At 41.3% G+C, this 26,705-nt stretch overlaps 1 protein-coding gene across 6 annotated transcripts in view; it reads right to left on the bottom strand.

Moving 5' to 3' along the window:
• The window catches only part of CDC14A (cell division cycle 14A), a 93,361-nt gene that overhangs the window by 50,296 nt on the left and 16,360 nt on the right, over positions 1-26,705 (bottom strand). For all 6 annotated transcript variants that reach the window (XM_053391612.1, XM_053391617.1, XM_053391613.1 and 3 more), the window contains exons 5-10: positions 23,225-23,304; positions 11,224-11,290; positions 8,968-9,030; positions 6,175-6,262; positions 3,767-3,997; positions 1,579-1,717 (exon numbers count right to left, since the gene is read on the bottom strand). In XM_053391612.1, the coding sequence (XP_053247587.1) occupies positions 1,579-1,717; positions 3,767-3,997; positions 6,175-6,262; positions 8,968-9,030; positions 11,224-11,290; positions 23,225-23,304 (668 nt within the window). The remainder of the gene's footprint in view (positions 1-1,578; positions 1,718-3,766; positions 3,998-6,174; positions 6,263-8,967; positions 9,031-11,223; positions 11,291-23,224; positions 23,305-26,705) is intronic.

The raw sequence follows: 26,705 nt of genomic DNA, 5'->3' as shown, positions 1-26,705 counted from the left end.
CAACGGTTCCATGAATGGGAGGTGGGGCTGAAAAGTCCTCTCACGGCTAATCAGTCATTGTAACAAGGTTACACAGACTAGGAATGGGAGGCAACGCCATTACATCTTCCAATTGTGCTGTCTGTGCAAGCCAGATGGAATGATACCCCCTTCTCCTCCCTCCATGTACTGTTATGGCGGTTCTCCCAATTCCACAGATCCAATTTCAGGGAGCATATGGGGAGGGGAGGGAGGGAGGGAGGGAGTCCCATGGAGCAAGCAGAAGTTGTTGTGCAGGGTTCAGCTGATGGAGCTAGTTAGGTGAGTCCCACGGCATGTGTATGGGGGCAACAAGGCAAGAGACTCGTCATAGAGGACAAGTTCAGATTGTTTCTCAACTTTAAGCTAGAGCGAGTGAGAGAGGGGCTTTAGGTGACTGAGCCACCCCCAGAAATGCAACCTCATTGCCACTGATACCACAGAGAAGGGTAAGGGGACATTCCATATGCATACAAATTAGTTTTCTTTGGAGAGTTAGAGACTGTGTAGCACCTATTTATTTAAAAGATGTGTAGATAACCCTTCAGAAAACAAAATGCAGCATTAAAACACAAATACAATTTTTTTAAAAAATATAGCTCTGTGTTAACCTTTACCCTTGGGCGATGCATTGCAGTGTGTGTGTGTTTTAGCATGTGTGGGTTTCATGAGTAATGTGGCATGCATGTGTGAGGGATAAACACAATGATGGAGAATGTGTGGCATGGAATCAGAACCTTGCATTTTGCTGACACATTTCCCTGACCAATTTCCCCGACCAGCTACAATATTTAGTGCCACTACGACATCATTACCAAATGCATCACTATTACAACTACAAATCCCGTAAGGCAAATCAGATGGCCAATCTATAATCTTAAGTGGGTAGCCCTACTACTTCTTGTGGGGTTTTTTTCCTATGTGTACTACGGCTTGAGTGAATCCAGAAAATATATTTTAGATCTTTCCTCCCTCTTCAAGAACACATAGGAGAAAAGGGCCAGTATTCCACTTTGAAAGAAGTTACGTGCATTCATGACAGAATTGTAAGTACATCCTGATACCTTAATTCATACAATTCATACGAATTGTAGAGTTGGAAGGGACCATGAGGGTCATGTAGTCCAACCCCCTGCAATGCATGAATCTTTTGCCCAATGCGGGACTCGAACCCATGACCCAAAGATTAAGAGTCTCATGTTCTACCGACTGAGCTGTCTGCGGTTATCAACAAAGATATCACATTACAAATGCACACAAAATACTGACTCACTATGCTCAGCCAAAAAGTCACGCAGGAGGATTAAAGTACTTTACAACTTCTTAACCCATGCCCTGAAGCTACAATAGCCATCATACTCTGCGTAACACAATAAATCAGAGCTGTAATAAATTAGAGTACAGAGCAGGAATCGTACTCGCAATTTCAGCCGAGAGAATTCTAAGAAAGTCACTGAATAATCTGGCATTCATGCAGCAGACTAGCTAAGCTCTACAGAGAGGGGAAAGTGTCTGGTGTGGAACAGCAAATTATATGATTAACAGAGGTGTCATACTTACTCTTCAAGGAAGTGCTGCTGGGGTCCAATAATAGAACCTGGCCTGCACATTCGTATCCAGGCAATGGCTTCAGAATGTGTGAATCTATAGTGCTTCATTATATAACAGGCTATCAGTGTTCCTGTTCTTCCTAGCCCAGCTACAGTGAGAACATGGGGTGGGGGGTGGAGAAGAGACATAAAATTGATGTTAGGTACAGAACTACACGCGTTTAAGAGTAAACGGCCTCGGTCCAGTATACCTGAAGGAGCGTCTCCACCCCCATCATTCTGCCCGGACGCTGAGGTCTAGCGCCAAGGGCCTTCTGGCGGTTCCCTCATTGCGAGAAGCAAAGCTACAGGGAACCAGGCAGAGGGCCTTCTCGGTGGTGGCGCCCGCCCTGTGGAACGCCCTTCCAGCAGATGTCAAAGCGATAAACAACTACCTGACATTCAGAAGACATCTTAAGGCAGCCCTGTTCAGGGAAGTTTTTAACGTGTGCTATTTTACTGTATTTTTGGTTTCTATGGAAGCCACCCAGAGTGGCTGGGGAGGCCCAGCCAGATGGGCGGGGTATAAATAATAAATTATTATTATTATTATTATTATTATTATTATTATTATTATTATCATCATCATCAACGAATTCCTCTAAATGTGTGATATTTCATAAAACTTGTTTCCTTGTACCACGTGCTAATGTTTTACAAAATAACATTACTGATGTCTATTTTAAACACCAGGAAGCCATCGTAGTACAAACATCCTGCTAGATCCCACAGAGCCCTGCTAATTCCCGTCTTAACCTCCACTGCCCTTTCTATTCCTGCTCTGGGCAAATCTACTGAACGAAAGGTATGCTGCTTTGCTCCGCAAGTCAAACTGAAGGCGTTTGCAAAAAGTGAAACTATATGTGATGTTTGCCACGGAGGCGTCACACGAAAAGGCATTACCTTGTCAAGGTCTCCCTTCCCTTTTAATGGGAAAGATCATTTATTTACATGGTGTGAAGATTTCGGGACATGGGAGTACTTCTGTCACACGCCATTAGCTGCCACTGCTGTGGCTGCTGATAGCTGGAGGATGCCACGATACAGAGTGACACTGAATCTGCATTTATTCTGCTACATTTCTGATTCATTCTCAGTGTACCTCCATCCTAAGCATTCTTTTTTAAAAAAAACAACAACACCATGGTTTATTAGAGCTGCTCTTTTCCCCACCCTATCCCACCCCAAACATGTTTAGTGCAAGATTTACTAGGATTTCAGCACCTAATGAAAAAGCCACCAACACAGCTGATCTTCATTGCCTCAGCTAGCAGTTTATGATTTCCTGGGGATGCATTTTTATCCAGAATGTGTTTTTTAGGGTTGTGAATTCAGGATCATGAGAGTCGCATACGCACAAGCTGCAATGAAGAAGCCAAGGTAATCTTCAGCTAACAGAGCACTGCAACAATTGGTGTCCAATGCTGTTACCTCTCCAGGTTCTTTCATTAGCTTAGTACATGGCTCCTGTGAAATGTCTTTTATCAGTTTTAACCCTGGTCAGCCTGAGAGGCTGAGACAGAAATAGTTTTGTTCTGGAATAGTTTGTTCCAGTTCAAAAGAAACACTGATATTTTTCCTTCAGAAGACAGTAGGGAGAATGAATCTCTAGGATGGTTGTGGGCCCAAGAACAGAAGCTGATTGGCTTTTTAAAAGAAAATGAACAAAAGCCAAAAAAGCACCTTGCCCTCTGCTTTCAGCTTATTAATAAGAAAGAAGGAGCACAGAGAGAGGAAAGGGCAACACTATACTTTTACATCCCTGCTTTCCAAATAAAAATCGTTTCAGTTGAGCAGAGCACAGCACACCATAGACAAATGGTGAAATTGATCACTGCTATCCCAACAGCATAAGAACAGTAATTTCTATGTGTACAAGATAATTTTTAAAAATACTGAAAAGACACGCTTCACTAAAAATAGAGGCAACAGCATCACTCAGTGGAATAAAATAGGGTCTGCATTAAAAACAGCGGGAACCATTATGAAATTTCTGCTCAAAAATCACAGTTGAAGCTTTTCATAATTTAGACTATTTTACCCAACGCAGCATTTTTAAAATTAAGATCTGAGGATGCTATTTTCAAACCTGAATATTTATTCCTCTTCGTGCCAGAATACAACACCACTGAATTGCTTTTCCTTTTTGAAGAACTCACCTTTACAGTGCACAGCTATGGCACCTTCTGCTTCCTCAGAGATGGTCAAGAACTGTTGCAATATACTGTCACTCGGCGTGCTTCCGTCTATGAAGAACAGGTCGTAGTGGTCAAACCCACCATCTGTGAAACGCTTTGCCTCATAAATCTTCTTGTTGAGTCTTATGACAGTTGTTATGTTGTGCTTCCTGAAATATGGGAAATAGGCTTCCGGTGCGTGGAGAGGGTAGCCTGTAACAGGAAGAGCGAAAATGCCTGGCTGTTTGTATACGACCTCCAAAAACTTCCTACTGGTACAGACAACAACTACAACACCAGACTTTAAACACTTTTTGTTTAAAAACGAACATTACTAATGTAATCAACATAGTGTAAAAAGAAAGCAAACGTTACTAAAAAAATCTGTGCAAGTATACAAAGTTGAGCGGCCTAAAACTGTAGTCAATAAACTTTCAGTCACGGAACCTTAGTTTGCATAACGCATTAAGCCAAATATAGCTTAGTGAGACTGTGCAAATGTTCACTGCTTTGGTCTTTCCTTGGAGATAGATATACGTAGATATAGATATAATCTGCTGTGTTGCCATAGTCAAGGTTGCCCTAGCATGTTGGTGTTATGCACTCTCACCTAACTATGAGGTGTAGCCATGAACAAATCTTGGTTTATAGCTCATGGTTGGTGTGTAGACAGCCATGAGTCTTTGCTCAGATGTCATGCTAAGCCAAACCTTGGCCTATCTTCATGAAGCAGAAAATACCGAGAAGGAGCAAAGAATCTGCAAGCTCATTCCTGGGAGCCTGCACAGTATTGCTAAGCCTGTAACAGTGACATGTGAACAAGGAACAAACTAATGATATTAGCTAACGTTGCAAGAAGCTGAACAACTAACAGGGTAGAAGAATGAGTGGAAAAACCCCTTCTTCAATTAGATGTAGACCAGAAGGCAGCATTCTTGCATCTTCCTCATCACCATGAAAATGACTTGATTAAAGCAAGCATTAACACAAAACTCTCCAGGTATCTGTATATTAGAGTAGAACATTTACAGCTGTGTGGGATACAACAACTAATGTATTTTCTATTTCTTCCCTCAGCTAACTCAGCAAGTCAGCAACACATTGAAATATGCATGCTCTTCCTTTCTATGCTGCCCCCCACAGTTTCCTTTTTATATAGCTTTTGAAGATATGTTTTATAGTTCAGTAGCTACCAAACTGATAAGAGCTATGGCTCGTTTAAAGAAAGCAGAACAAATTTAAGGCTAGATACAAGAGTCTGAGATACAAGAATATCCTAGGGCAATTCTTAATAGCAAGATGTTCCCTGTGCTTAAATCGGGCATCAAAAGGAAAACGATTTACAACAAAAAAAGAGTGCCCAACCACTTGAGTTTGGATTTTTGCTTTTTTTTGCTTTTAGGAATAAAACATTCATTCTGAATAGGAGAACAGAAAACTAGCATATTGGTCTAAAAGAAGTGAGTATTATTTTAGCCAGTACAGTATCTAAAACAGGGAATAATGCCACTGTATAGGTTTCACTCTAGATTAGAATCATAGGGTATGTATTCATGAAGTCCTCAGTCTGCAATACTGTATGCCTGGACTCCACTGGCAGAGAAGGCAGGCCCCAGAATCTGTCTCATTGGCAATAAAGAACTCATATTTTATGTAGCATGTTCAAACATAACCTTAGGAATCCTTACAACTATCTAAGACCATTATCTAGGTATTATAGATACTGGGCTAGTCCCTCCAACCGTCCTGCCTTCATTTTCAACTCTTATGTTTAATAGTCCTCATAGGCAGTGCCTGACTTCTCCCCAGATGTTAGCTTTGTAGGTCATTTGTAATTAAACTTGTAGTTCATGCAAACTGCCAGTTTTAAGAATGAAAGAAGGAAGGTTCATTGTCTTCCCCACTTATAAGCTATTTTCATCTAACGATAATTACAATTTTTTAAAAAATGCAGACATGAAACAATGTTCATTGGGCCTCTATGGGTACTTCCAGACAACAGCTCAATAGCACAAATGGGTCTCTGGCAACAGGTTGGGTTTTTAAAAAACGTATTTGATCTTCCACAGAAAAGGTTAAATAAGGAGGGTCAATACTGATGCTAATGGCAGCTTGTAGATGCTGTAAAAAGCTTGTGCACATGAGCTTACATTACATTAAACACCCATTTGGAAGCACCCTTGTAGCTTTTTAACACATCCACACAACTACTGTTTCCACAAATAGCATGGTGTTCTCCAAAGGGGTGCATACAATGTTCCTGTGCATACAGCAAGGTCTCAATATCTACTTTTCACACATGTGGATCAATAGATCCCAGTCAATTTACTAGTCATGCAAAATACACACAATTCTACAAAAAAAAAAAAAAGACAGGGAAAAACAGATACCATTTTCTATCTTGGTCTTTGGATGTGGTCCACTAAATGCCAAAAATTTTCCCGGGACGATCCAGTTGAAGTCACCATTTTCAACTCGCTAGTGAAAACAAAAGCAGAGACTTAGAAAAATATTTATCTTCACAATAGTTTTTGAACAACATCCTCTTCTGCAAAGCTTTTGAAAAGTCATTCGTTATCTGCTCATGAGAGCTGTATGGACATTGTACAATTTACCTGCTTGCAATATCTATTTGGAAAGATTTGTCAGTTTGCTCGAATTTTACCCAAAGCACTTCTTCCAGGACCAAATAAGTGTCTCAATGTGTTCTCCTCCAGGACTAATCCCCAGTTGAGAGAGGTAATGGAAGTCTGTGACATGATTAAGACTTTCAAAACTAATCTTTAAGGGAAGAAAAATTAAGACCAATTTTTGTTTTTTTAATGTGGTAAATACAAGCTTCTTGCCAACTATCACTTTCATGCTTCAGCCTCTTATTATGCCAAGTGTGAAGCAGAGATGAAGCAGGGGTGTGTGTCAGCTGAAGTCATCAGGTAGGATACAAATGGAACAACCAAGTTGGGTACCATCCATCCCCAATAGCTTCCATTTTAAACCTAGATGTTGAGAGTACCACAATAATGTATTAAAAGCCACTTCATGTTCCTTTTTAAAGTGCACACTTAATAAAATCTTAATTTTACAGGTATACTTGTAACAGAGACAGGGTTGGCTGTGGTAGTTCACTGCTGTGTATTTTGTAAAACACTCCTCTATTTTACATACACACAAACAGAATTCCAAGGTGTTCAATAGGCCTAGGCATATTTAATTGGGTGCAGATGGCAGATTTAAGGGAAGTGAATAACAGGGTTCAGGATCCAAGGAACTGCTTGTGGAACTAGGTTCATGAGCCCACTGTGGCTTTAAGACTTGCTTTTCTAGCAACTGCAAGCACCTATGCTGCATAGCAAGCTATTTTTGAAAGAGAGGTTGTCATAGGGCATGAGAGATTAAAAAGAATTCCAGAACTCAACTAGGTGTGTCCAAGCCCCCTCTTGTAAGGCCTTAAGCAGTTCTTTTGTTTTTGTTTTATTATGTATTTTTGTATTCTCATTTTTTATTTTTCTGTTGTTAACTGCCCTGAGATCTTCGGCTGAAGAGCGGCATACACATTTTATAATTATTATTATTAATTCTTTAGATCCTGGCCAGTGTGTTTGCTTAGATACAGTGTGAAGCTAAATCTCTGTAAGCATTAAAAATAAGTGACACTGTCATTCTTAGCAATTCGTATTAAGTTGAGATGAAAAGAAGGCAGAAAATTTTAAATGAAAAAGATTATATAGAAAAGGTTCAAAATTCTTTTTTTTTTTTTTTGAAGGACAAGAGGTGCTACTTCTGGAAGCTTCAGGGTTTTTTTTAAAAAAAACTTAACCCCAAAGTTAATATTTAACAAGTAGTGCAAGCATTTCACAATGCAACCATTGGTTAATCCACCTACCTACTCTTCCTGTTGGAAAAACTTGACCAGGCATGTTCTAAATACACATTCTCAAGTACTCTCTTCAAACAACAATGTTTCAGACTTAGAACACATAAAATACTGTGCAAGGCAAATAGAAGTGACATTACTTGCCCAGTAAAATGACACAGCAGTAAACTTGAGGCGTGCAATAGCCATTACTCAGACTCCACAAGCTAAGAACCAGGTAGACATAAATAGCATTTAACACTGGTCAACTACAGTGGTACCCCGCTAGACGAATGCCCCGCTAAACGAAAAACGCGCAAGACGAAAGGGCTTTCCAATATTTTTTCCGCTCCGCAAGACGAATTTTTCTATGGGGTTGTCTCGCAAAACGAAAAATTTTTCGGGATCTTCATTTTCCCCCCCTTTTCTGAAAGCCGCTAAGCCGCTTATCTGCAAATTGCCGCTTATCCGCTAAGCCGCTTATCTGTCAATTACCACTTATCAGCTGATCCGCTGATAGCGGTGCTCCGCAAGACGAAAATCCCTGCAAGACGAAGACACCCGCAGAATGGATTAATTTCGTCTTGCGGGGCACCACTGTACCCTAAGAATACATTTCCCTCTTCGGACTAAGTGAACTAGAGAAATTGAGTGGAGAAGGAGTCCCTGCCCCCTCACTTCTCTTATATTGAGAACTCGTTTTTTTAAAGGATGGCATTTGCACAGTACCATGCAATACAGATTCTCTAATTCAGGGGTGGGCAACCTAAGGCCCGGGGGGGGGCAGATGCGGCCCAATCGTCTTCTAAATCTGGACCGCGGACGTCCGGGAATCAGCGTGTATTTTATATGAGTAGAATGTGTCCTTTTATTCAGAATGCATCTCTGGGTTATTTGTGGGGCCTGCCTGGTGTTTTTACATGAGTAGAGTGTGTGCCATTATTTAAAATGCATCTCTGGGTTATTTGTGGGGCATAGGAATTCATTCATCCCCCCCCCAAAAAAATATAGGTCTGCCCCTCACATGGTCTTGAGGGATGGTGGACCAGCCCACGGCTGAAAAAGGTTGCTGACCCCTGCTCTAATCACATTATAAGTGGATCATGCCATGGTGCTCAGCAGCTTTCACTTATTTGTATTTGCTCTTTTACTGAAAAAGAAATGCATCAATTAACTGGAAGGTAATTGGGAAAGAAAGCAGCAATGCACCAATTATGCGGCAGCTACAATTTAGGAAAAGCTCAAACTTCGCTGCAAAGCAGAACTAGGTGTGCTTAATAAGTGCATGTTGAAACTCAGGCAAACTATTCAGTTCAGGAGACGCACAAACCTCATAATGCTCGTACTCATCTGCATCAAATGTCTTGAAGTCAATAAATCCATGCTGTAAGGCCTAGAAAGCAAAAAAAAAAAAAAAAAGTCAAGTTCACAGACAACCACCCAAAGGACATTTTGAACCATTTAAATCTGAATGAGCACCAAGCTGGTCAAATATATGGGACAAAAGGAAGGCAGTTTTCATAGGATTTTTTCTAGGTTTTTTTTTTTAGGCGTCTCCCTTGTCCCCTCTATTACTTGCCTTAGCTACTGAACCTTTAAACTATAGCAATTAGGTTAAACAGATTTATCTCTGGGGTTCAAATAGTAAAGCAAGAAATGAAAATATGTGTCTACGCATTTGATGCATCTCTAAGGACACTAATCAGAATAATCTATTGTCTCCATGTTCCCAATTTTGTTGAACTGTAATATACTTTCTGGTTGTAAGACATACCATCCTATCCAAACGATCTGGAATTAATCTACACGAACTGTAGATAGTATTGTTAAAAACATTCTGTTCCTGATACTAATACAGTGGTACCTCGGTTTAAGACAGTCCTGTTAATTAACTATTTGATTTACAAACTCCGCAAAACTGGAAGTAGTGTCCTGGTTGCAAACTTTACCTCGGTCTAAGAATGGTGGAAGGGCACTGGCTGCGGGAAGCCTCATTAGGGAAAGCACACCTCAGTTTAAGAACAGTTTCGGTTTAAGAACGGACTTCCGGAACGTATTAAGTCCGTAAACCACGGTACCACTGCACACAAATTAAATATCTAGCAATTTATTTTCAAAAGAACAAACACAAATCAAATAGTTCAGTATGATCATAATAATAATAATAATAATTTATTATTTCTACCCCACCCATCTGGCTAGGTTTCCTCAGCCACTCTGGGCAGCTTCCAACAAAAGATTAAAAATACATTAAAACATGAGTCATAAAAAACTTCCCTAAACCCGGTTGCTTTCAGATGTCTTCTGAATGTCAGGTAATTATTTATCTCTTTGACATCTGATGGGAGGGTGTTCCACAGGGCGGGTGCCACTACCGAGAAGGACCTCTGCCTGGTTCCCTGTAACCTCACTTTTCGCAGGGAGGGAACCGCCAGAAGGCCCTTGGTGCTGGACCTCAGTGTCTGGGCTGAACGATGGGGGTGAAGACACTCCTTCAGGTATACTGGGCCGAGGCTGTTTAGGGCTTTAAAGGTCAACACCAACACTTTGAATTGTGCTCAGACACGTATTGGGTATGTATGGTATGGTAAATATACAAGAGCTGCTTACAAAGCATTATTTAGATCTAAATGATGTGGAGAAGCAGCATTACCAGATATTATTTTTTATCATTATACTTTTAAAAAGGCAATGATAAGGCAGTTGGTTTCTGTTGGATAACATCAGAAGCACAGAGCAGGGTGAGCTGAAAATGCATTTTAGTTAATTTATTCTGGCTTCCGAAAATCAAAAACACTGGGCCCTAAGCTCAGACAGACAGCTGAATGTGTGGTATATATTAAAAGCTTAAATGCAGGGAGCAATCCTAACTCCCAGTCAATAGAGAAATGCGGCTAAATGGAGTTGTGGAGCCACCACTGTATATAAAGCCTTGCCACTCATGCCATCCTGAGCAGTGGTGGTTGTGATGCGGCAGTTATTTTACCTAAAAAGGATAACAGTTCTGATATAACCTGCCCCATCCTCCAGAAACTGACTTCCTGGGGAGTTACTGGGAGGGAAGGGAGGAAGGAAGCAAAAACCTGAGACACAGGTGCTGCTACACAGTCACGTGTATGAATGCCACATCTAATGTCAGGGTGGGTTAATATAACAGCTGATAATATAGCAGGGCTAGCTGATATAGCAGTTTTGTCGCTTTGTCCAATGAGGGCATCCACTATAGGTCACTACAAAAAAATCTGCTAAAACTGAGTAGTGCACCTGTCTAGCTGTTTGAAAGCACACCAGTGCAAGTAGATAAATAGATACCACGGTGGCGGGAAGGTAAACGGTGTTTCCATGTGCTCTGATTTCCGTCACGGTGTTCCATTGAGCCAGAAGCTGCTTAGTAATGCTGGCCACATGACCCGGAAAGCTGTCTGTGGACAAATGCCAGCTCCCTCGGCCTGAAGCAAAATGAGCACGACACCCCATAGTCACCTTTGACTGGACTTAACCATCCAGGGGTCCTTTACCTTTTACCTTTTTACCTGCATGTGCCTAAGGATATGCTTTCTCTTTCAAATGCATTTTGTGACGTTACCTTTTTTATTCCTTGTAGACAATCCAGAATAGTTAGATTATATGTACTGTTCCCAAATGAGGCATCCCTACAAAAAGAGAAATATTAGCATGTTCCAGATAAATACAAAAACATCTACCTATCATACCCAATTTTAGTAGATGGCAGTATTTTAAATTTCTGAAATCTGAACCTCAACATGAAGGTTACACATGAAAATGCTTCTACACACAATTCTCCTCAATTTATTGATGGTAAGTTCATCTAAAATGTTAATAGGATGAACTCAAATAGAAAGTAATTGATTTTTATTATTGATTATTAGCTACATGTATACTTTGTATACCAAGTATACAAGGAAGCATACATGTTTCTCCTGCCTCACATTCAACTTTACTGTAACAACAACCCTATAAGGTAGGCCAGCCTGAGAGATAGAGACTGGCCGAAGGTCATGGCAGAGTGGGGATATGAACCTTGGTCCCCTGGCCTCAGTCCAGCACTTTAGTCATTGCACTTCTGGCTACTTAAATATAATTCACACTTCTGGAATTAGTCCTACAGACACCTTTCAAGTGTATTTTACTGCTACTATTTTAAATCACAGTTCCCTCCAGAGACTGAATGGAACATGGCGCAAAAGAAAGCTGAAGGCAGAAAGAAGAGAAGGTAAATGATGCTCCCCCAAACCAGCTTTTCAGACTATTATATTCACTATATGTTCCCGGATTAAGAAATAGGTTTTGTTTGTTTGTTTGTTTCATAAGATTCTATGAATCCTTACACATATACTACTCAAAATCGGGACTATACATAGCACACAGGACTAGTATTTCAAATTACAATTAAGATGATAGTTCTCCGCTTCTCTATGTATACTTCACCACTCCTCAGCATTTAAAATACTTATGCCAAAAAAAAAAGGGAGTATAACACTGAAGACAAAAATGGAGAATAAAAATAATCTGAAACAATATCTTCCTAAATGTTTGGCAATTCTACTTAAAATGGATACTCCACAGACTTTGCTTGGACTATTTCCCCCTCGTTTAAATAGATATTAATAAATCTAGGGTGGCCATCGCAACTGGGAAATTAGAACTACAATGTAGATAGCAGTTTTGGCTGTGCTTCACCGGATCAGCACAAATAGCTGGGAGAATAATTCACTTTCAACTCTAATTTCAATACTCTGCAGTTTTCCATTATAAGTATTCTTAGATATGTCTGAATGTGCACCCACACCCCTGACCTCCAAGAGGGCTATTTGCATCTTCTCCCTGACACACATATATTACTAACTGCTACAAAAGAAGAAGCGATAGGAACCAAGTTAAAGAGAAACCTTGCCCGTGCACTGCAGAATGATCTTTCATCCATTGACAATACTATTTAATGAGTTTTTGTAATACTGTATTTAGAATATGTATGGCATTTATCTGGAAAGTCTATTCACAGAAGCAGCAGAAGCAAGACTTTTGCTAATGCACCATATGTTGGCTACTGAAACTTAGTCCGTACATAATGCTTGCCTGAAACGTTTGCGTGGGAAAAGTCAAACTGACGACATGACCTCCTGAGCTTTGAGAATCCAAATCTAAATATAGATTCCTGTTTAATCATTCATCATTCAGCGACGCTTTACTGTGTTTCGGACAGTCTAGCCAGGGCTAGTTAAAGAAGAAATAAGGCTAGATACTTGATAAGAAACCAGTATTAGTCTGAAAGCCTGTTGTTGTTGCTGCTGTTGTTGTTGTTGTTGTTAACGCACAAAGAACCTAACATTTTCTAAGACAGGGATGGTCTGTAAAAGATAATCTAACAGATAAAATAAGAAATGGAAAAAAGGATGGTGAGGGAAAGGAAGGCAAGTATTGGAGCAACTGCTTATTCACTCCAATGAAATTATCAGGCCTTAAGTTAGATATGGACATTGATTTCAATAGGCCTACTCTCAGGGCTGGATTTAGGTTTGATGAGGCCCTAGCTACTGAAGGTAATGGGGCCCTTTATATGTCCAGCTGTCCTCTGTCAACAACAAATTGTTGCTGTTTTTTGTGTTGAATATATGCTATATGGTAATTTATGGACCTAATAGGTATCTAAAGCCATTTGTACATAATAATAATAATAATAATAATAATAATAATAATAATAATAATAAAAAATTTATACCCCGCCCATCTGGCTGAGTTTCCCCAGCCACTCTGGGCGGCTCCCAATCAGTGTTAAAAACAGTACAGCGTTACATATTAAAAACTTCCCTGCGTTACATATTAAAAACAAAATAGGAACCTACACAACACAAAACACTGTTGCTGTATGTAGGTTTTATTTGCTTTTTTATCTTATATTTTGGAAATGAACAGGTTTTTTTCCTTTCATTTTTTGGGGGAGCCCCCAAGAGAGTGGGGCCCTAAGCTATAGCTTGCTTAGCTTATACGTAAATCTGGCACTGCCTACTCTGAGTAAATGTTAATTGAATGCAACTTGGGGGCAGTCTTCCAGAGTGACTGTGGGTGCCTTGGCTGGTGGCAGAAGCCAAAGTATGTCTCCCTTTGGTTTAGCAGTCCTAGGGCAAGTGGCAGCTAAAGGAGTGTGTTTGTTCTTTGTGGAGTGGAGGGGAATAAGGAAATTCCCTGCAACACATTCTCTGGCCGATGAACAGGCTTATGTTTTCCCCTTTAGTTGCCATAATACGGCTAAGGCAAGCAATGCTAAAAGAATTAAGAAGTATTTTAACCACATTAGCTAATGGAGGATGTTGTAAAGGTAGCTTCAAGGGAACCTGAATTTGCAATAGGCAATGATTGGATGTTTAATGCAAAATCTGAATGCCAGATGTGCAAGGAATCCCAGATGTGTGAAGGCAGGCTGCAATTACTCTCAAGAAGGAAAAGCATAAAGTGCAAATTCTCTGATGCACTCTGCAAGGCCGACGTAAAAAGCGTTACTTGATTAATCACGAGTTTTAATCAGATCTGCTTATGAATAATACAACTCCCTCAGGGGGGGAAATGGCTGTGTTCAGACAATTGTGTACCAGCTTCTTAAGCTGCTATATAAAGGACTCTATCAACCATCAAGTCAGCTGGAGGAAATGCCCTGTCCTGGACATGGTCAACTGATCTGCTCCTGGAGCTGGTGGGATTTGGAGGCAAAGGGTGCTTCCAGGAATGGTCTGCTCTTTACCAAGGGCAAGACTGCCAGAACCACCAGTAACATCAGCGAGAAGTTGCTGCTATTATAGACAACCAGATTAATTTATAATAATTATTATTCACACTCAGGCCTTTATACAATAAAGCCACAAAGCAACTTGATAATCATTTGTCAATTGTACCGAAACCATTTCTTGAAAGTATGCTGTCCTATTAATCAATTGATTTTTTTAGAAGAGACAATTGATTCCCGCCCCCTTTTTTCTTTTTTACTAAACATGGCAGCTCTAGGGCCAAAACTGAGCCTTCTCGAGTACCAGGTTCCAGATCTGCAACAATATTGAACTTGAAATAAAACTCTGGATAGGTAATTTGTGTTTTAATCTGTTTTTTCTAGTTTATTGCTGGTTTTAATATTTTGATTTGTTTTATATTCTTGCTGTTAATTGTTAGTAAATTTATCTTTTTATAAGCCGCTTTGAGGATTTTTACATTTAAGAGGTGTATAAAGTTTATGAAACAAAATAAACAATAGTTATTCAATGTGAACCGTTAAATACCCCTCACATCACATCACATTTTAACACAAGTGTGCGCAAAAGAGAATACCTTCTATTTTTTTAAAAAAAATAATTTTTATTGATTTTAACATATAAATTATAAAAAGTACCAAAAAACTTATCACTTATACAATCTTTTTAGACTTCCATCAGCACCTCTGATGATCCACCGTTTTAATCACTTCTTATGCATTTCTTAACTTTATATTGCCTTTACATCTCTTAACAAATCATCCTTCCCCTTCTCTATTTTTGCAATACCTTCTATATTTTTTCATATGATAATTTCTACTGGAATGTAACAAACCCAAGTGTTTAAAGGCTTCAGCCGCTGCTGTTTGCTCACTATCATGTTTTGCTCTTCCGCTTAATTGCGTGGTCCACTCAGTTCAGCATCCTGAGGACCTGTCAGCTTTCACTGAAACAGCAAGTTTCTGGGGCTTGTAACTGCAAAGACAGGCAATGGCTGGAGAAATATCACACACCAATGGACAGGGTAAGAACAAACAAGTCTCCTGTTTTCTATGAGTAAGGGTGGGAAACAGACCTGTGTATTTTCAAGGTTTAAAACCCAGCAGAATCCAGTTTCTCTTGGCATATGATATATCATCCTTAGTGCTGAATTTCAGCTTTAGAGAACAGTATATACAAAGGCCCTAGCCCCAGGCAGACTGGTGTATTATGGCAACAGTGCTCCCACAAGCACAAGCCCTGACTCTGTGCAAGGTGCTACTAAGATTGCTGCAGATTCTGTGCGCAGGGGGCGGTAAATGAAGTGGAAAAGGGCAGTTTTCGTCCTGAAAGCTGTTTTTCTAGAAACCTCGTACCACCTTTACACTTTCTTTCAGCCGTTCCATTCCCACTTGCATGTAAATACTGCCTTTATCCCTCTGTGTACAATAAGCCCTTTATTCACGATGTCTGATTACAAGGCACCTAATACTGCTGCCCAGATACCAAGTCCATGTTTTATATTGTAGTGAGAGATCTTATCCTTTGTGGGTAAATCCTTATTCCTACTGACAACTTATTCTCCTGAAGAAAGACTGAACATATATTCAAGATTTCAGAGACTACAAACCTAAGCCGGGGGTAGAGAACTTCAGGCCTGGAGGGGGGGCACAAATGTGGCCTCCTGGGGCTCTCTCTAGCCCCCCAGGACTTTCTCTAGGTCACATCCAACAATGGCCTGACTTCACATCTTCTTCCTTCCTTCTTTTTGTCTGGCTAGAATGTGTCATTGAACCCTGAAAACAACTTCTGCTTGCCTCAAAGAATAGAGTGAGGTGTGTGTGTGTGTGTGTGTGTGTGTGTGTGTGTGTGTGTGTAAAAACTAGTCTATCGTACAAAGGTAATATTTACATTTACTGCTCCACCCATTTTTGTCTCTGCTCCATCCACTATCGGCATGCAGCCTTGGAAGGGAATGTGGCCCTCTGCTTGAAAAAAGGTTCCCCAGCACTGCTATAAGCTATCATTCACTTGCTATGTACAGTATTTATTTTTCCAGCAACTGAAGAAGAGTTTGGACTTGAAATCCCGTCTTTCACTCCCCTTCAGGAGTCTCAAAGCGGCTAACAATCTCCTTTCCCTTCCTCCCCCCCAACAAACACTCTGTGAGGTGAGTGGGGCTGAGAGACTTCACAGAAGTGTGACTAGCCCAAGGTCACCCAGCAGCTGCATGTGGAGGAGCGGGGAAGCAAACCCGGTTCACCAGATTACGAGTCCACCGCTCTTAACCACTACACCACACTGGCTCCGGACTGGTATTCGGAAGCATAATGTCTCCAAGCATGGAAGCAAAGCGTAGCCATTGTGGTAAGCAGCTACTGATAGCCTTCTCCTCCATCAGTTTGCCTCGCCCTCTTTTAAACCCATCCCTGTTGGTAGCCAAAACTGCCTCCTGTGGGAGCAAATCCCATAGTTGATGGGCTGTGTGAAAAAAGCACTTTCTTTTGTCTGTCCCAAATCTTCCAACACTCAGCTTCATTGGATGTCCCCAAGTTCTAGCGCATGGGTAGGCAAACTAAGACTGGGGGGGGGGTGGATCTGGCCCAATCGCCTTCTCAATCCAACCCACGGATGGTCTGGGAATCAGCGTTTTTTACATGAGTAGAATGTGCCCTTTTATTTAAAATGCATCTCTGGGTTATTTGTGGGGTCTGCCTGATGTTTTTACATGAGTAGAATGTGTGCTTTTATTTAAAATGCATCTCTGGGTTATTTGTGGGGCACAGGAATTTGTTCATTTTATTTTTTTTCCAAAATATAGTCTGGCCCCCAACAATGTCTGAGAGACAGTGGACTGGCCCCCTGCTGAAAAAGTTTGCTGACCCCCGTTCTAGCGTTAAGAGAAAAGGGGGAAAACTTTTCTCTATCTGATTTCTCCATCTCGTGTGTAATTTTACACCCTTCTGTTATGTCCCCTATTACTTGCCTTTTCTCAAAAGTAAGTAATGAACACCTGGGGGGAAAATAAATAAAAGCTATGCAGGAAGGTCCTGTTTAGGTAGAATTATCTTTATAGCAGTCAGTGCTGCCGCCACCCCGCCCTGTGCATATTGGGAGGGGGGGTGACACTATGGGAGGAATTTTAGCAACTCTACCAAGAAGCTGGATGGTCCTGACATTTAAACACTGAAAGAGCCACATAACACCATTAAAAAAAAAAAGCGAAGATTTTGGAATTACAGAGGTACCATATTTTTCGCCCTATAGGACGCACTTTTTCCCCTCCAAAAATGAAGGGGAAGTGTGTGTGCGTCCTATGGGGCGAATGCAGGCTTTCGCTGAAGCTTGGAGAGCGAGAGGGGTCGGTGCGCACCAACCCCTCTCGCTCTCCAGGCTTCAGGAAGCCACCCACAACCTAGGCAGCCCGCGGGAGTTCCCTCAGGGCTGCCTAGGCTGCGCATAGCAGCCTGCTTCCCGGAGCGCCGGGCGCGCTGAAAGCAGAGCGGGAAACCATCCACAGCCTAGGCAGCCCTGCGGGACTTCCCGCAGGGCTGTCTAGGCTGCGGATAGCAGCCTGTTGCACAGAGCGCGGGGCGCCCTGAAGCAGAGCACCCCACGCACCGGGCAGACATCGGCCAGCCCCACAAGCTCGGGGGACAGCAGGGAGGACGCACTTTTTCCCCTCCAAAAATGAAGGGGAAATCTGGGTGCATCCTATGGGGCAAATGCAGGCTTTCGCTGAAGCTTGGAGAGCGGGAGGGGTCAGTGCGCACCGACCCCTCTCGCTCTCCAGGCTTCAGGAAGCCATCCGCAACATAGGCAGCCCTGCGGGAGTTCCCGTAGGGCTGTCTAGGGCTGCGGATAGCAGCTTGCTTCTCGGAGCGCCGGGCGCGTTGAAAGCAGAGCGGGAAACCATCCACAGCCTAGGCAGCCCTGCGGGACTTCCCGCAGGGCTGTCTAGGCTGCGGATTGCAGCCTGCTGCACAGAGCGTGGGGCGCCCTGAAGCAGAGCACCCCGCGCGCCGGGCAGACATCGGCCAGCCCCACAAGCTCGGGGGACATCGGGGAGGCGGAGCGCCCCCATCCTGCTGTTCCCCGACCTGGTTTGGTTTCCCCAACCTGGTTCTGGGGGGGAAATAAAGGGGAAAAAATTTCCCTTTATTTCCCCCCCAAAAAACTAGGTGCATCCTATGGGACGGAGCGTCCTATGGGACGAAAAATACGGTAGTCTTGTTGTTTCTAGAAGCTTTCCTATCAAAAAATTTACCTGCCAATACTAATGCAATGGTTTTTCGAAAGGAAGCTTTCAGAAAGACTTGTCTTTATTTTCCTTTGCATAGGAATCCAGCAAGTTCAGGCAAGCCCAGAAAGTCTTTGCCATATACTATTAACAAAGCTGTGGCAACACCATATATCCCTTCCACAGCAGCAACTGTCACTATAGACTACCCTTGCAAACAAATGCTTTCACGTGCCAAACATTCTCTAATGCTGTACACCATTTGTGTATAGTGATCTTTTAAAGTATGTGCTTTACTAAACTCTTGCAGTGGAGTCAGCCTTAAATATTCCCCATCCTACTTTTGAAAGAAATGCACCTACCAATGCCAAGTTTCAAGTTAACCGTCATTTCTCTCATTTATGAATTGAGTGTCTACAAAGAGAGATGCAAAACTGACCAGGGTAAAGTGTCAGTCCCAATAAAACCAATGGCCATACCCTAGATCTGTGGTTTAAAAACTGTGGGCCGCCAGTGGTTTGTGAGCTTTATTCAGGTAGCCAACAGTGTGTCTGGATTTGTGGATGCACATCCACTGCACTGAATATTGATTGTTAATTGTATTCTCCCTGTGTCTTTTATTTCTTAGGTTGTATTGTATTTACAATTCAAATTCTATGGAATTACAAATGCCACAGCAAGCAGGGAAACCATTAAGTGGTTCGCTAAGACCCCAAATGGTGGTGGTGGTGGGTTTGGAATAAAATAAAAATAAAGTTATGGCATTTCGCCAAACATTTAAGAAAACAATTGGGTGGTATTCTACTAAGTTTTACTCAGAGAAATTAATGAACGTTACTAAATTAGATCCATTAATTTCAATGGGTCTACTCTGGGTAAATCTTAGTTCAATATTACCCATAATTTCACTCAAGTTTTAAACACCAGATCCCACCCCCCAACTCATTGATTTGCATGTGCATAACTGCTTTAGGTTGGTGCTAAGACAAGCTCTACCAGAAACACAACCAACCTCAGGCAGCAGATGCTAGGGGCCACCCAAGCTGTTCTGTACCCACTAGGTTAGCTTACTGCCCTCACGTCAAGTGGAGGATGCTATGCAATGACCAGTGTTGAAGAAAGATTAAACTGCTAGTCCAGCCAGCTTCTCTATGTGGGATTGGGAGTGGGGGGCCACCTTGTCCTTTGCTTTAGGCAGCAAACTGCACTGGGTTAGCCATGGACAGCATAGACATAACATTCCAGATATACTTTAACATGATGAAGCAATGCTCCCTTGCCTGCTGTTAAGTTGAGCAGACTGGTGGGTACTAGGGACTTCCCAGTGGTGGTCCCACACCTGTGCAATTGCTGTGAACTCTATGGGCCCCTCTTGTGGCCTTTAAGGAGATTCAAAAATTTCTGTATGCCACCAAGCTTTTTATTGACAATTATATCTGTCGCTCTTTCTATTCAAATGCCCCTCGCTGTATTATTACGATATTCCATTGTTGTATTGTTTTTGACATTTTAATTGTAAACTACCTTGTGAGAGTTTGCCTTAAAGAGGCAGAGCGGAAATAACTAAAATCAAGAGTTTTCTGAATGAGTGGAAGTGACTGCCTTTGGAAGACTTCCATGATTTCCAATTGGGACAGGAAGGACAGCTGCGTGTACACCTATTTCCCTATACCGCTCGGTCCTTTTCTGCTCTCAATGTTTACTCAGCTGTTGTAGCCTGGGCCGGCCACAGGTGATTGTATCCGGCACCATTGGAATGCAAAGAAGCAGAGACAAGGGAGCACTGGGGACACTCGGCTGAACCTCCCCTTATTGCAGTCCACTGGCAGTCACTTGCATAGAAAGCAATTTGCTTGTGGTAGACTCTCCTCAGTGTTTTGTATTGCCTAATGAAGGGGCAAAGGCTAAGCAGAAAAACTGGAGGCATGCACTTCCATATATGAAAACTCTTTAAAACAAAATATTGAGCATTATAAAATGGGTGCCGCTGCCTATTGTGAAAGAATGCAGTCGTATTTCACTGCAACAGATCCTTTGGGAAGCTAGAAGGTCTGGCATTGATAAAGCGATTTGACTAAAAACCTAACGTTAAATGCCCTCAATGCAATATTAATCCCTTCAGCCAGCATTAACTTCTCCCCTGTCTTTCCACCATGCACAGAGGTTGGAATCTGGCTGCATGGTATATATGATCTAGCTGAATACTGATATTTCAGCAGTCTTTTGCCCCTGCAGTCCTAAAATGAAATGATGTCTGGATTTCTAAGCAGATTAAGATTTTCCAGGTCATTGAGCTAAATGAAACCAGATCTATTTGAATGAAAACTAATACTACATATTTCAAGAGACTCGATCGTGCAATGATTGTGTCCTGGTGCCTAGGAGGTGCAGAAAACAGACCTGAGAGTAGGTCTTCTCAGTAGCAGCATCTGGATTGTAGAATTTGTTATCTCAAGATACCTAGCACTTTAGATAATCAGGTATTAGGTCTAGATAGCCTCCTAGAATTGGTTCTGGTTTTTGATTATTGATTCTAGGCCCAGGAGTACTTTATAATTGTTTGGTTATTTCAGTATTGGCTTTGTTTTTAATTATGTGATTTGTAAGCTGCTCTTAATGCTCCTTGAAGCACAAGAGACAGGCATGTTGCCTTATAAACAAAATTACAAGAACCCTCCCCATTAATAGATATCACAATGTAAAAATCTCCTAAAAGTGTCTTATAATGGCATCCCGTAACTGGTCCTTCTTGGATCACCAGACTGAGAAATCCTGGTATCCACAGTCATTTAAACTGAGAATCTTTACAAATGAAGAAAAGTATTTTTGTTGTTCTGGAACAAACAACAAGCTGATTTGGATCATGGAAATATGTATCTTTTTTCTGTTCTTCCATTCCTACCTGGCAATTACATTCAGACATGCATTTCTCTTGAAATCGTACCCAGGTAGAGACAGGAATAGACATCATGCTCACCTGATACCTTTGCTGCTGGAAAAGAAAATATCAAAACTGGGTATTCCTGCAGGGGAACACAATGAAGAGACTGTGCATGTTTGAGCCGTACTTCCAGTCCCTTCCCAGGTAGATTTCAGAGGGAAAAACAAGCAGTTTGTGTCAAACGCTTTACAATTGGCACTGGGAGGCCTATAATGAATAAGCAGGCTCCAGGAGAAAAGTAACCAAGCAGCACAAGTAAATTCTGCTCTCAACTAAAAAAAACAAGTAAATAACTAAACCGTGTATGTGCTAGAACTACCATGTTCCATGCACTGACCCCACCAAGTGAGCACATACAGTAGCTATGTAGGCTTCAAAATAGCATTGCTATCATTGATAAGTTGCCCTTGCTTTAAATATTTGATGCCTACAGCTCAGAATACATTCCTGGCAGCTATCTAAACTCCAGGTATTACAAATAGCTCTGTGCTGAGAAAGCTTTGATGCTTGGCACCCAGCCAGCTTCTTTAAGCAGCTAAATCAGCAGCAATTTTGCCCTAATGAAAATGACTGTCAGGAAATGCCAGCCTTATGTACCTATCCTTGAACTCTTTCCTACATTTTCAGGCAGAAGGTAGAAAGTCATTCTCATAATGACAAAGGAACGGCTTCTGTCACTATCTACCTAACGGTCAAACTTAATTCATTGGCATCTATGACTCACATCTGTCTCAATAAGGCTCCAAGGCTGTGGCAGACACATCAAGCCCATGCTGGACCTACATTTTCTATTTAACTAGATCTGCCAAACACTAACTCTCTAGGTTTTGTGGTGAAGTGCAAATCAGTTTCTCAGAAGTTACAAGCCCATAATACAAGCCTGGAGACATGGCCTCTTAAATCTGGTTGAAAAGAAGACATGCATATTTAATATGCAGAAATGTACCAACTGACACAGTAAAGAACACAAAAGCGAAAGTTTAGCTAATTTTTATCAATGAAGCCAAAACCTTTCAAGTAATATTAATCATTGAATTTATTTGTCATTTTCTACCAGAAAAGTCTCAAAGTGAGTTACAACAATAGCATTCATGCAACCAAAAATATGTATGATGTGTAAAACCAACAACACACTAAAACCAATGATCCACAATCACCAAAACCAAGCAAAAATGCCCTTCCCTCACACAACACAAGGATTCCAACTGAGATAGCCACAAGAACCCCAACAATATTAGGATCCAAATGCCTGGGAAGATTAAAAAACAACAACACATTTTTACCTGGTGCCCAAAAGAAGCTACACAACATCATCCATGTATCATGGTAATTTAAATGCTAGGCAGCGACTGCAACACAATATGCCAGCCTCAAACACCTATTTAGAAGCTTTGAAGCTAATCTGTTTAATTTGTAACTACAGCTGGCATAATGTAATGGCTAAGAGGCTGAGCAATGAAGCAGGAAGTGCCTGGGTTGACTCTCACCTCTGCCACAAACTCACTAGGAGGCTGCAGGCAAACCACTGTCTTTAGGCTCCCCCTGCAATGTGGGGGATATCAAATACAGACTTATCTTAGAGGGTTGTTGTTAAGGATTGCAACTAGATAATGCATTACACGTGGAAGTGCTAGGCAAATGTTAGGTATTATCACCGCGGCAGCCATACCTAAATGGCAGATATGGTGGATTAGATCCGGATAAAAGTATTCGGTAAGCTTCCTCCGGTGTTTTCTTTAAGGAGATTACCTGCAAAAGAAAACCAATGTGAGCAACACACTGTCTTAGAAAAGCTAAAATGGTATTTGCAGTGGTACAATATATTTTCTCAAAACAAGACCTTAATGTGAATTGGATGAAACCTGCCATTCTTTAGCATCTGCTACACAGACTTAAAAAGAGTATTTTCATGCTTCAATCGGTCAGAGAAATGCCAATAGGCTGTATACAATGCTGTTGCTCAGCAGACAGTGAGGAACAGGGAGGGAAGCAGTTTTCAGAGATGTCCCCTTTCCCCGATCTGCTGCAGAAGATATGGAAAGGGCTGCAGCGCAGAGAAGAATTGCCCAAAATATATTCCCTCACCTTTCTATCGACATAATTCTTACCATTAGCTAAGCAGCATGGTTGGATAACATACATTATTCTTAATGTAGATATGCCCATCTCATGTTTGATAGAAGCACCACCGCTTGCAATTCGCTTTCCAATAAATCATGTTTTAGGGCATGTTTTTGTATGAGTGGGATTGCATTATGAGAACCATTTCAGGAAACTCCACCCAGTTTGCTGCAACATCCTGAATTCAGTTCTATTCTCTGTTATACTGATGAGAACACATCCACTGACTTCTGTGGTTATGTTCGAGTCAGTATTCTTCTCCTGACTCTCTTATAATAAAGCACTCCTATTCTCATTCAGTACGCTTCTTGGAAATCAAATTACTTCCTTCTCTTTTGTAGTAGTGAAGATGTAGGTCATGACGGCTTACAGAAGTAAGCAGTAGCAAAAAAAAAAAGTGCTAATAAACTTATGAATGAAATCTGTCTTTATAAAAGATCGCCTTACCTCACATTTGCCCACAACTGCATCAATTGACAGAATTGGCACTACTACAGGTGCTATTCTGCATTTGTAAGAACTCTTTCATTCAGTGTGACAGTGCCTACACTTTGTAATTCCCTGCCTACTGAGAGCAAGCAGGCGCCTTCACTGTATTCCTTTTGGCACCTGTTAAAAACCAATATGCTTAGAAATTTGAGGTCATTTTAATCTGTTTTAGTATCTTAACTTCTGTATGTTTTAAAGTATGGCTGTGCTTTTTTCTTGATTTTACTGTTTTATCTTTTGTAAGCTGCTTTGAGGTTGTTGTTTTTTTTACCATCAAGCGGCATATAAATTTTTATGAAAGAATATATTACTAACAAATATAGAGAACTGTGTCCTTTATCAAAACTTACATTATGTTTTCATTGCTAACAGTAGTAGATAATAACGTGATTCAAGGAAACCTTTCTAGGACTGTTTTGCAAACCGTATTTTCATTCTCTCAGTTTCCTGAAAAGTTCTTTCTAAGGAATGAACTGTTCTATGATTAGGACGCTGCACAGGCACATTTCAAGGGAATTTTAAACTATATTCTGCAAATTCTGAGCCGGTAGAGTAAATGCTCAGTAGCACATGCAAAATCATTTCAGGCTTTCCGTTATTTCACACACCAGTGGCTGCTAAACAGTTCCTTGCTAAACCTGATGACGTTATACCAGGAGTTCTACTGAAACTAACAAAAGTATCCTAGGAGAATTATAGAGCTGCATTTAAGGCAGCCTGGGGAAAAAACACTCTACACAGTATGATTACTTTCTACTGTAAACAGTATGAGTCCCAGATTCAACCAGATGTGCTCTGTGCCACCAGGACATGATACTGGTTTCATGAGTGATTTGTTTCACACAATGGAAGAGTCAAATGTTAACTAGACCTCGCTAGGTAGAACTAGGAGCACAGTTTGCTAACAGTGTGGAGGAAATGGGGGGAAAGAATGGGGCTCCCACCTTTTGCATTTTGAACAACACTCAAGGCAGCATTATAAATAAAGCAAGATGAGAGGGAAATATGTGTTCCTGGGAACTGGGTTCAAGGGAAATTACGTAAGTCACATTGTGTGGCTGTTTATAGTACACAGCTACCAGTGGAAGTTCCATTCTAGAATTTAATCTAGTGTTTGCCTATTCTCATTTTACACATTAATATTTTAGCATTACGGCAGTAAAAAAAAGCAAACCTCTAAACTAACAATGTTCAGAATGTCATGTATTAGACTACACAAACATCAGGAAACATTGTTTTTCAAAACAGCAGCATTATGCATAATAAACCTAGCACATGAAGGGAGAGATAAATGAGTGGAAAATGTTGGCTGCATGCAAGTTTAGGACTAGTAATTCAACTGAAGGTTATTTTGGCAAGAGAGGAGAGACTCTCGTTCTATTTTCCTTCAAAGAGCAGCTTACTATCCTAAGAAGCATACTGTGCAAAGCAGGACTGACCCACTTCTGGCACTACCTGTCTCACCTGTAAGCTTGATTTACACCCACACCTGGGAAACAGCAATTAGATGAGGCTATGATGTGCCTAGTATCAACCCCTGCAGAATCCTTACCCCCACAACTGGAGATACAGATTGCGTCTCCATCCCTAATCCTTGTTAAAACGTCATGAACAACACACACCTGACTTCTCTGCAGGAAAGTATACCAGACCATTCGAGTTTGTCCATGCTAAAAAGGGCTGTAACAGTGGCACTCTTAACTCAACCATTAATGTTATTAATTCGGCAAGTCATACACAAGCCAGGCAGACATGTCTGTCCTATCTGAATAATTGCTCTTCTGCTCCACTTTGTGTGTGTGCAGTTCTACATTAACCTGGCTGTTTGTTTCTGCTATCTATGGCACAAGGAGTGCTGTGGGAGGGCAGAGCCAAAGGGAAGCATGCTCTGAGCTCTGCCAAGGCTTCTCAGGATGAACATAATTGCAAGGGACAGGCAAGCCTAGCCCCATCTATCAATCAGAGAAGCAGAAGCTACAGGAAACTTGCTTTCGTCCTCCTTGCCATAAAGAACTCTGCGCCAATGCTTCTTTTCCTCTTCATTCCTTATTCCTTCTGCACTTCTTAGATAATTCCTATCTGCAGTCAAACAATCTAAGTGCTGTACAGAGCTTGGACATTTCTACATGCTTTATAAGTTACTATTAAAAGGAATATTTCTACCACAATTCACTGTTTGCAGTACTTTTGCTGCACTATCTTCTCAACACTAATGATTCTGCATGATCACGCCTGTTGCAATAGCAACCAGGTTTATTTATTTCTTTAAACACAGAAGGCTTCCATTGTCAGATCCAGGATGAGGTTGTCAGCAAGTAGTATAATCTCAACCGTGCAGAATATGTAGCAGGAATCCCCCCACCCCAATCATTCTGTTTGTACAAACTTCACACACACTCACACTCACACACTACATACGCCACACTTCTGTTACAAATTCATAGAAAAATCAACCATACATTGGATTTGCACTGTTCCATTTTTATTTTACTCCATATGACAAGGACTATCAAAAGGGGGTGGCTTGGTTCTGGTCAGCC

The sequence above is a fragment of the Podarcis raffonei genome, chromosome 6 (assembly GCF_027172205.1).
Source record: "Podarcis raffonei isolate rPodRaf1 chromosome 6, rPodRaf1.pri, whole genome shotgun sequence".
Classification (NCBI taxonomy): Eukaryota; Metazoa; Chordata; class Lepidosauria; order Squamata; family Lacertidae; genus Podarcis; species Podarcis raffonei.
Note: the sequence above shows the minus strand (reverse complement) of the source record. Positions and strands in the feature narration are given on the sequence as shown.